General features: G+C 69.6%; 2 protein-coding genes across 2 annotated transcripts in view; one reads left to right on the top strand and one right to left on the bottom strand.

Moving 5' to 3' along the window:
• Positions 1–3,419, top strand: part of SLC46A1 (solute carrier family 46 member 1) — a 3,978-nt gene extending 559 nt beyond the window's left edge. The window contains exons 2-6 of the mRNA XM_044430577.1: positions 187–433; positions 495–1,347; positions 1,867–1,950; positions 2,192–2,348; positions 2,962–3,419. Of these exons, the coding sequence (XP_044286512.1) occupies positions 187–433; positions 495–1,347; positions 1,867–1,950; positions 2,192–2,348; positions 2,962–3,055 (1,435 nt within the window). The 3' untranslated portion in view covers positions 3,056–3,419. The remainder of the gene's footprint in view (positions 1–186; positions 434–494; positions 1,348–1,866; positions 1,951–2,191; positions 2,349–2,961) is intronic.
• A 1,539-nt stretch (positions 3,420–4,958) lies between these two features.
• On the bottom strand, positions 4,959–7,847 carry ALDOC (aldolase, fructose-bisphosphate C). Its single transcript, XM_044430550.1, has 8 exons — positions 7,716–7,847; positions 7,153–7,364; positions 6,944–6,998; positions 6,577–6,737; positions 6,389–6,472; positions 5,617–5,791; positions 5,306–5,505; positions 4,959–5,057 (listed from the first exon to the last, which is right to left on the bottom strand). Exons 1-8 carry the CDS (start codon positions 7,825–7,827, stop codon positions 4,959–4,961), a joined length of 1,098 nt encoding a protein of 365 aa, XP_044286485.1. The 5' UTR covers positions 7,828–7,847.
• Between the last annotated feature and the right edge of the window lie 2,537 nt (positions 7,848–10,384).

Here is a 10,384-nt window from a genome sequence, read left to right as displayed (position 1 = left end):
CGCGCTCGGCCGAGCAGCAGGTGCGTGGCGGCCGGGGGGCGGGGCTGGCGCGGCGCGGCGCGGGCGCAAGCGGCTAGTCCTCAGGGCGGCACGCTGGTCAGAGGCAGGCTGGGTGCAGCCCCGAGCTGGCCCGCCCGAGCGCTTCCCGGGGCCCCTGGGCGGCCGCTCCGGGCCGGCCCCGTCCAGCGCCGGGTTCCTCGCGGGGGGCGCGGGTCTCGTCCGATTCCTTGCGGAAGTTCTCTCGGGAAGCGATCTGGAGCAACACGAACAGAATCGGGCCCCTCGCCCGAAAACAACCGTGGCTGCAGCTTGCGGGAACCAAAAGCGCCTGGTGCCGCAGCTGCCGCCCCCGAAGCGGGAAGCTGCGCGCAGCCACGGATCAGAGCGGGACGCTGGTCCGAACGGCCGCGGTTGGGTTGCCCCGGTGGCGCACGTGAGAAGGGGGCCACCATCCCCTCTGCGTGGCCTCCCCGACGGCCCCTCCTCTCCCGCAGGCGACAGAGACCCTGGTGGCGCACTGGAACCTCTACCTCAACCTGGCCGGCTTCTTCGTGGGCCTCTTCTCCGTCACGCTGCTGGGCCCCTGGAGCGACAGCGCGGGCCGCCGGCCGGCCCTCATCCTGCCGGCGCTGGGCATGACGCTGCAGGCTGCCGTCTCCCTGGCGGTCATGTACCTGCGGCTGCCCGTGGTCTACCTGCTGCTGGGCCGGCTGCTGAGCGGCCTCTCGGGCGACTACACCCTGCTCCTGGCCACCTGCTTCGCCTACGCGGCCGACACCAGCGACCGGCGGGCGCGCACCTTCCGGGTGGCCGTCCTGGAGGCCTGCCTCGGCCTGGCGGGGATGGCGGCCAGCCTCATCGGCGGGCGGTGGCGCGAGGCGCATGGCTACGTGGCCCCGTTCTGGCTGGTCGTGGCCGCCAGCCTCGCCGCGGCCCTCTACGCGGCCGTCGGCCTGCGGGAGTCGGTGGCGCGGCCGCGGCCCGTGGCGCTGCTCTCGCTGCGGCACTACCGGGCCGTGTGCCGCCTGTACGGGGCCCCCGCGCGGGGCTGGGCCCGGCGGAAGCTGGCGCTCTACTCCCTCGCGTTCTTCGTCCTGGCGACGGTGCACTTCGGGACCGCGGAGCTCCTGGTGCTGTACGAGCTGGGCCCCCCGCTCTGCTGGGGCCCCGGGCTGGTGGGCTACGGCCTGGCGGCGCACTACCTGGCCTACCTGAGCAGCCTGGCCGGCCTGCGGCTGCTGCAGGGGTGCCTGGCAGACGGCTGGGTGGCCGAGCTGGGGCTGCTCTCGAACCTCGCCGGGCTGCTGGCCATCGCGCTGGCCGCCACGACCCCCGTGATGTTCACAGGTGAGCCGGGCGCGGGCCCAGCAGGGGGGCCGGGCCGGGGCGTCCCGGGCTGGGGGGGCCACTGCTTTTCCTGGCCGGTAGCCGCAGGCGGAAGCCTGCCCAGAGTCCCGGAGGCTGCCTTCTCCGGCGACGGCCAGCGTGGCTCCTTTCGGTCCCTCGGGGTCCGCAGGGCTCTGCTGAGACGCCTGCCTGACCATCCCCTCCACGAAGTAGTGCCCGTGGGGCTCACGGGGCGGAAGTGGGGAGGCCGCCATTCCCTGCCCCCCCCCGCTCGCCTCTCAGGAGCCGGGAGGAGAGGGATGTTGGGGAGCAGAGGATCGCAGAAGAGGGGCTGCCCTCTGGGGCCGGACCGCCGGGCCCGTCACCTGCCCTTAAGACGGGGCCGCAGCAGCGCCGGCTCTCGGGCCCCGCAGGGGAGTCCGAGTGGGGCACATCCACTTGGGGGCACCTGGGCCCCGCATGGGCCCTTCCGTCGCCTCGCCCCCCGCCCCCTGAACCCGTCTCCACCCGTCTCCGCAGGCTACGGGCTCCTCTTCCTCTCCATGGCAGCCACGCCGGTGATCCGCTCAAAGCTGTCCCGCCTGGTTGACGAAACGGAGCAAGGTGAGGGGGCCACGGGCCTTCGCCCCCCCCCGTGCCCTCCCACTTCCATGGGGAAATTTCCGTGCCCCCTTTGGCGCAGGCCGTCCCTCGCCGACGCGTGTCTGCGCCCTCGTGGACGGAAGGCCCGCCACGTCCCGACGCGTGCCGAGCTTGGGTGCCGAGCCGCGTTAGCCTCTGGGAGGGGTGAATGGGGGGTCCGCGTCTGAAGGGACGGCTTTCCGTGCTCTGCCTGCCCCTCCAGGTGCCCTTTTTGCTGCCGTGGCCTGCGTGGAAGGGCTGTGCCTCCTAGTGGCCACAGGGGTGTTCAGCTCCCTTTACCCGGCCTCGCTGAGCTTCATGAAAGGGTTCCCGTTCCTGCTCGGAGCCCTCCTCCTCCTCGTTCCAGTCGCCATCATCGGGTGAGTGCCGCCTTCCCGCCCCACTTTTGCTTCGGGACTGCCCCCACCTGGGCGTCATTTGGACTACAGCTCCCATCATCCCTGGTCAACTGTGCTGATGGAAGTTGGCACTCCCCCCTGCACTTTAGGGAGGGGCAGCAGCTCCGTGGCAGAACGCCTCCCGGCTGGAAAGGGTTTCCGGGCGCGAGGGAGGGGAGGGCAGCCCTGGCCAAGAGGGGCCACCGTGCTCGTCTGGGCTAAGGCCCTGTGCAAATCGGCCCTACCGCTGCAGAGCCATGAGGACTAGCACCTCGTCCCGTTTCTTTAGCGGCAGGGCCACAGCTCCGTAGCCGAGTCCTTGCTTTGCATGCGGCTGGGGGTCGCTTCAGACCCCACCTGGTTCGGTCAGCCAGTGGGGGAAAGACCCTTCCCAGACTAAGCCCCTGGAGATGTTCTGCCCACGGTACAAGTGATGGACGGACACATGGCTTGCCCGACTTCTCCCCAAGCCTCCCGGGTGGGGGCTCTTGGAGAGCCCTTGCAGCAGATTTGCCCAAGCCCTGCCCCAGCCGTGGCACTCTAACCACTAGGTGGCGCTCCTCTGAGGTTCTAATGCCCTCCGTCCCTGCCCCAGGTGGATAGAAATTAAGGACTCGAAACCGGAGTACAACCGCTTCACGGACGTGGCCAGCCCAGCGCAGAACGAGGAGCACCATCGCGCCGGATGAAATGGTTTGACCGGGCCGCCTTGAAATGGACCGGAACAGAAGCACCTTCCTTTGGGGCCTTTCCGGGTGAAACCTGAGGAAGTCCCGGGGAAAGGCGAAGGCAGGCACGCACGTGTCGTGAGAGCAGGATAATGAGGACTAGAAACGTGCCTCGTGCTTGACCCCAGATGGACGGCACCGCTGGACGGGCAGGTGCACAAGCGGCAGGTGCCTGTCCCACATGGCTGCGGGCCTCGCTCCTTCCATGCCGCGCTCTTCCCTGGGAGAGGCCGGCCACTTCCCCGGGGCAGCAGGTTCAGACCTTTCCAAGGCCTTTTCCATCTCTGTCAAAGAGCGACAATAAAATTGTAAAACTGGGGCGTGAGCACTGATAAGAGTCCTGCAGCTCCAAAGGAGCCTCGTCCTCTTGCCCGATTCCGCCCCTCCAGCGTGGGCAGGCGGTCGCCGAAACGGGGCTGCTGGGCCCCTAGCTTGGACTCCAGCTCCCAGCATGCTGGCAGCAGCCAGCGGGTGTTGGGGCTCAGCCTCTGGGACGGCTGCTCCGCACCCCGCCAGACTTGGGACGGGGCCTGGGTGGCCGGCCTGGGGGTCGCTCGCTCGCTCGGGCTGGGTGCCAGCCGGGGGTCCTCCGTCCGTGCTGCTGCCCCGAGACCAGGCCCAGCCTCACCAGCCCATGTGCCACTGCTTCCGGGGTGGGGGGGCAGCCTCTCTCCTGCAAGCACTGGGCACCCATCCAGCTCCACGGATCAAAGGTGGCCTCCCTCGCCGGCCTTGGACCCTGCCCCGTCCCGGGCGTTCCCCTCCTCGGAGCAGCTCTGGGCAGCTTCCGGGAGGACGTGGGGCGGGCAGGGGCTTCGGTGCCCCCCACAGCCAGGCCGGGGCGCATGGGATCCGTGCGCCGTGGAGCTTGGCCCTCCCTCTTTGCAGAGGCTCCGAAGAGTGGCAAATGCAGCATCTGGCCAAAGGGACCCCCGGAAACCCCCCTCCCACGGGAGCCCCCGGCGTACCCCTCCGACATGGGCAGTTGCCTCTCGCCACCCATCGCCTGTCCCCGGGGACGCGTCCCACCCCCTTACGGCTGTCCGAATGGGGGGGCCACCCTGCATCCCGCAGGAGGCCCCGCGCCGAGCGAGGGACCCCTTCCCCGGATCCCCCGCCAGAAAGAACGCGCAGAGACCCCTCGGCTCCTCTATGGTTTTATTCGTTACGGGACGATGTGGTGGGTCCGGTGCGCACGGGGACACGCACATGCACAGGCGCCTAATGCCAAGGGTCGGCCGGCCCCCCGCGTCGCTCACCCGGCGAGGGGGCCGAGGGGGCGGCGGGCGGCGGGAAGCTGCAGCTCACATCGCGGTGCGGAGCCGCCTACGGGCTCGGGGGGCAGGGGCCCCGAAAACGCGAGCGGGCAGGGCGAGCCGTGGCGGGCCGGCAAGAGGACGGCCGCTCTCCCTCCAGACGGGGCGCTCCAGCCAGCCCAAAGGCTTCCCCCTCCCTTTACAGAAGAGACCCCCCGCCCCGTGTGCCGGATTCACCCACACCCTTCTTCGGGGTCCCACTGCGGCCCCCCCGGGCTGTGCGGGTCCCGGGATTCAAGTGCCAACCTCCAGCACATCCTCGGTGCTCAGGCGCTCTCCCGTGGCTCAGCCTTCCTCACGACAGCCCTGCGGGGTGGGCCCGGCGCCCCCGGCCCCTCCCACCACAGGGCCCCCTCGGCACCGGCCCCTCCGTCCTCCTCGGCTCGTCACGCGCCGCCTCCGTGGCGATTCGGGGTCCCGTCGCGGCTACGGCAGTACAAAGCTGGGGGACTGAAGTGGCTTGGAAGATAGCGGAGTGCGGGGGCCATCCGTGGTGGGGAGGGGGCTACGGGCCGGCCGGGGAGGGGCGGCTCCGGCCCGGCGAGGCCTCAGTAGGCGTGGTTGGCCACGTACAGCGACTGCCCCGCGGCGCCAGAGTCGTCCTCGCCGCCGCCTTCGTAGTTGCCGAGCGCCGCCAGGCCGTTGATCTGGGAGACAGAGACCCGAAGTCGCCTTGGGGGCCGGCAGAGCGTGTCCCCCAGACCGGCCCGGCCCCCTCCTCCGCCGGGGCAGGGGCCCCCACTCCCGACAGCCAAGCCGGCGGCCCCTCGGCCCAGGGCCACGCAGGGGCCGGCTCCCCTGCCCAGCGTCGCCCACACGGCCGGCACAGCGGCCCTGCGGGGTCTCCGAGCAAAGCCGCCCGGCTGCCCCCGTGGGGGAGACCCTCGCCGGTCACCTCGGCCCGCTTGACGAACTCCTCGGTGGCGGCGCTCTCGTTCTCCCGCTGGCCCCGCCAGGCGCCGAGGGCCGAGGCCTGCAGGGCGCGGCCGTAGGAGAAGGTCAGGGCCCAGGGCCGGGGCAGCGGGCAGGTGTTGACGGCGTTGAGGTTGACGGACGCCTCCTCCTCGCTCTGCCCGCCCGACAGGAAGGTCACGCCTGCGGCAGAGAGCCTCCGTCAGGGCCCGGGGCCGCCGCGCCGGGGGCGCCCACCCGGGGCCGAGCGCCCCGGGGCGCCCCGCTCGGGCCCCGCCGGGGGGCACGCGCTACCTGGGACGGCGGGGGGCACGGTGCGCCGCAAGGCCGTCACCGTGGCCATGGCGATCTCCTCGGGGCTGTACTTGATGGGGCAGGCGTGGCCTGGCGTCACCATGTTGGGCTTCAGCAGGGTGCCTTCCAGGTAGACGTGGTGGTCGCTCAGCGCCTTGTACACCGCGGCCAGGACCTGGAAGCGGCAGGGCGCGCGGGGGGCGGTCAGCGGGGCGCCGGGCCCTCCCGCGAGCGCCTCCCGAGCCCCCGCAGCACGGCCGTCGCCCGCTGCACCCCAGAGCGGCCCTTCCGGGGGCCTGAGCGCCTGCTCTTGCCTTTGACGATCGGGCGCATCGCATCTGCCGCCTTCTCCTTCTTTTTAATATTGCAAACCGGGACAAATGTTTTAGCGATCGAGACGGGAATGGAACGCAAGCGCATGCCAATCTTTTCCCTGCTTCTGAGCAGCCCGAGCGTCTGTCGGAGTTCTCCGCTTCAGAGAAGCTCCAGGGCCACGGTCCGGGCACCGGCAGGGCCCAGAGAAGGAGACGGGGGCCCCGAAATTCCCCCCGACACCCGCAGACTGCAGCTTCGAGCTCTCCCTGCTGGGGGCCGAGAGGAAGGAGAGGCATGTGGTCTTCAGAATGGGGTGGGGGAGCAGGGGGAGGCCAAGCCTGCCGGTCAAGGGGGTACCCCGTGGCTGCCAGCTGCAGGGAACCGGGCACAAAGTCGGCCTTCACGGCGAGAGCGGCCCTCTCCGGAGGCAGGAGCGTCGTGGGCGTCCAGCCCTCACCTTCTCCGTCACGTACTGGCAGCGCTTCAGGTCGTGCTCGCCGTCGGGCAGGATCTCCGGCTCCACAATGGGCACGATGCCGTTCTGCAAGGAGAGGGCAGGGGTGCTGAGCAGGCCCGGGGGCCACGGGCGCAGGCGGGCGGGCCGGCCGGCCGAGCCAGCCCTCCGTGGGCGCTGCGGCCGCTCACCTGCTGGCAGATGCTGGCGTAGCGGGCCAGGACGTTGGCGTTCTCCGCGATGGCCAGGGCGGAGGGGGTGTTCTCGCTGATCTTGAGCACGCTGCGCCACTTGGCGAAGTCCGCGCCGTCCTTCTTGTACTGAGCGCAGCGCTCCGAGAGCCCGTCCAGGCCTGCCGGAGAAAGCGGGGGCGGGCGGCTCGCTCAGAGTCAGGGGGCGGCCCGCGCCGGCGGGGGTGTATTCTGGGCAGCGGGCGCTGCGCCGGGCTCCCCGGCCCCCCGCCGGCGAGGCTCGCAACGGCACGGGAGGGGCCGTGGCCGCACGCCTGAGCCACTCCAGCCACTCACGCGCCTCTGCTGGCGCTCCGTGGAGCCGTACCTTGGGTGGTGGTTTCCCCGTCCGTCCCGGCGAGCGGCACCACACCTTTGTCCACCTGAGAGGAAGGAGGGAGCGGCTGACGGCTGCTGGACGAGCCCCCAGGCCCTGCTGGGGAGCATGGGCCGGAGGGTGCCGGTGCCCCGCTGCCCGCCCGTGCGTTTCCTGGGGGACGGCGCGGCTCGAGGGCGCCCCGCCGGCCGCGGAGGTACCTTGATGCCCACGACGATGTCCTTGCTCTGGATCAGCTCCACGAAGGGGGTGCCGTCGTCCGTCTTCTGGTACAGGGTCTCGTGGAAGAAGATGACGCCGCCGATGCACTTCTTGATCCGGCTGTCGGCGCTGAAGAGCAGCTGCCGGTAGAGCCGCCGGTTCTCCTCGGTGTTCTCCACCCCGATCTGGTGGAGGCGCTTGGCCATGCTTCCTGTGGGGGGCACAGCGGAGGGGGGGTGGCGGTGCGTCCCCGTGGCCGGAGCGCCGCTGTCCGGGAGACCGGCTGGGGCGAGGCCTCCGTTCCCACCTGCGAAATGGGCAGAGCGGCCCTACGGGGTGGCGTGGGGACGGCGTCCCGAAGAAACACTGCTGGGAAATGCCGCTCGGGGGCCACCTGTGGGCGCAGGGCCTGCCCCCTGAACCGGCTCCCCTCCAGACGTGCTGGCTGGGTCCTGGGGGACTTGTGGCCCGCCACCGTGGGGCCCTGCCGCGAACCCTCCGTGGGCCACAGCCCCACAACACTCCCCACCGCGGGGGAGCTGCGGGCGCCGGGCACACCTACCCACGGACTCATCTGCGGCCAGGATCCCCTTGCCCGGGGCCACGATCCGCTGGGCAATGTCCGAGAGCTCCTTCTTCTGCTCTGGGGTGAGCGCAGGGCACTGGTGCGTCATCTTGCTGGTCTTCCCGGGGCCGGTGCTGGGGACACGCAAGAGGGGGTCAGGGCACAGCCGTCCCTCCGCCTCTCCTGGCCTGCGTGTGCCCCCAACACACAGGGCCCCCCCCAAGCCCCCACCACAGCGCCCCGTGCAGGCTTGCAGGGTGCCTGCTGCTTGGCCTGGCTTCTCCCCTCCAAGAAATGTCACTTTGTTCAGAAATAAAGGGAACCAGAGGCAAGGAAAAGAAGCGTCGAAATAAAGCGAGACCGCAGAAGCAGCCAGCGGATTTGTGCAGTATAATTTGGAAACGGTAACCGATCGCTTAAGAACATCTGCCGTGAAAGGAGCAGAATACCTAAAGCAAACGTTTTTTTCGCATGTCACATAGGCAGCATACAAAAGACGCGAGCGAGAGCCAGAGGGGCGCAAGGGAACATGTTTGGTTGCCCTCTGAATGCAGAATGAAGGAGAACCCCGGGCCAGGATGGCCCTTTCTTACATTCTTAAAATTAAACATGAAAATGTTCTTGAAAATTAAAATTTCTTAAAATTAGGGCTCCTCGCTTGCCAGATTTGCTGAATAATTTCATCAGCTTGCTGCTCGCTGGCTGTGACGATTTCGGGTGACGTCTGTCGCCTCACGCGAGCCTCTGTCACCCGACTGGGAATCGCTCCGGAAATCAAAAGCCGCACCAAAGCAACACCGAAGCAAAAGGAACGCACAATCTGCCACTTGAAAAATGAGCCTGAAAGATGCGCTGTCCTTTCGGCCCCCAGCGACCCCCACCCTGGTGCCCTTCAGATGACCTGGACTACAGGTCCCATCATCCCACAGCCAGTTTGGCCAATGGTTTGGGATGTCCGAGGCTGCTGTCCAGATTGTCTCTAAGGGAGCGGGTTGGGGGGCGTTGGAAAAATGACAGGGTGGGAACGTCGTTTGGAAGCCCTCCGAGACGCCTGGTCTGGATGGCGGCGGATTGAGCTGTCTCGAAAGGTACTGCAAGAGGTGTCAGCAGCCCGAGGCGAGTCGGAGCATGTACAGAGCGCCTCCCCACCATTACCACCCATGCTTCTCGCAGCTCAGAAATTCAAGCACCGGGACAGGCCACCATCGGCTTCCCCCGCGCGCCCCGTGTTCACAAACCGAAGGCCAAAACCACAGATTTCTCGGGATGAGCCGAGTCCCGTTTGGATCCGAGGGGGCAGGGAAGCCGGCAAAAGCTGCGCCAGAGAAAAGCACGCTGCACATGCCCAGGGGTGCACCTGCCACTCACCCTCTAGTCACGCATTTGGCTCCGGGGCAGAGACGCCCTGGCTGAGCCCTGCCTCGGCCCCGGGTGAGTCCCCTGCACGGCCCCCCCACCCCCGCCGTGCGCCCTCCCCGGCCAGACCCGGCGCTGTGCCCTCGGGCCCACGGAGGCGGCGTGAGCGGAGCAGAGCAGAGCTGCGTCACGCGCAGCATCCTGTGGCCTCTGCCGCGGCGGACACATGCCCGGCCTCGTGGCACCCGCAGCCAGATGGCGGCGGTGGCGGCGGGCGGGGGGCCCAGCCCCGGGGCCGCCCGAGGCTTTGAGGATTAATGCCCCCCCCCGGCCAGCAAAGCCGGGGAAAGCTCCTCCTCCTCCCCCCGGCCTGCAAAGTGGGGAGCATCGCGGGCTCCCAGGGCGGCGAATGGCCGGGCGGGGGTGCCCCCCCCATGCCAAGCCGCCTCGGGGACCTCCAAAGCAGAGTGGGCCCCCGCCCTGGGTGCGGGCTGCCCCACCTGCGGGGAGGGGGCAGACTGGCACCCAGGCGGCCCAGGGTGGCTCCTGTCGGTTCGGGGCTGGCCGCCTCCTCCCCCAGAGATCAGGCACAGGCACGGCTGGGGGGGTCGGACGGGGGACGCGACCTGCGAGCTTCCCAAGGGAAAGCACGGGGCCCTCGAAAGGGGGCCGCACGTTCAGGGGCTGCTTTTGCGTCTTTTGCCCGCCTGCTCCATCGGGGGGGGGTCCCTCGAATGCAGCGGGCCCCCAAGGGCCGGGGGCCCGTCTCTGGGCATCCCGCTGGCCCCGAGCCAGGCCGCCGAGGAGGCTGGGCCACCGTCCCCTTGCGCTGTCCTTGAGGCCTTCCCAGCCGCCCCCCCCCCCCCGCTGTCCCTTGGCAGCCACCCGGCGGGGGGAGCAGCTCCTCCAGGGCCCCTCGCGACCCGTGCCAAGGTCACCCCCAGAGGTCACCCCCAACCCTCTCTGCTCCGCTCTCGGGGCACGGTCTCCCACCCTGCGCCCGTCGGCCAGCCTCGCCACTGGCCAAACTGGCCCTTAGTGGGGGGGGGGGACCTCTGAGACCCCCCCCCACACACACACACAGCGGCATCACAGAGTCTGGACCAGGGGAAAGGGGTGGCTCAGGAGGGCGAGTCCCGGCTCTGCAAGCTGAGCAGATACAATAAAGAAACACGGAGGGCGCGCGAGGGGGAAGGGGCCTCCGGGGCCATCTAGTCTGACCCCTGGCTCCAGCTCCTTTCCTTAACCTGCATTGCGACACAGGGCAGTGGCTGCCAAATATGGATGGAGGCAAATTATGGGGGGGGGGG

Source organism: Varanus komodoensis, unplaced genomic scaffold, assembly GCF_004798865.1.
Source record: "Varanus komodoensis strain SLA01 unplaced genomic scaffold, ASM479886v1 scaffold20_3, whole genome shotgun sequence".
NCBI lineage: Eukaryota > Metazoa > Chordata > Lepidosauria > Squamata > Varanidae > Varanus > Varanus komodoensis.
Note: the sequence above shows the minus strand (reverse complement) of the source record. Positions and strands in the feature narration are given on the sequence as shown.

Coding starts and splice junctions, on each gene's coding strand:
- ALDOC (XM_044430550.1), bottom strand. CDS start 7,827: ATGACGCACCAGTGCCCTGCGCTCACCCCAGAGCAGAAGAAGGAGCTC. Junction 7,365..7,715: donor GGCCGCAGATGAGTCCGTGG/GTAGGTGTGCCC, acceptor TGCCCCCCACAG/GAAGCATGGCCAAGCGCCTC. Junction 5,506..5,616: donor CGTGCCCCCCGCCGTCCCAG/GTAGCGCGTGCC, acceptor TCTCTGCCGCAG/GCGTGACCTTCCTGTCGGGC.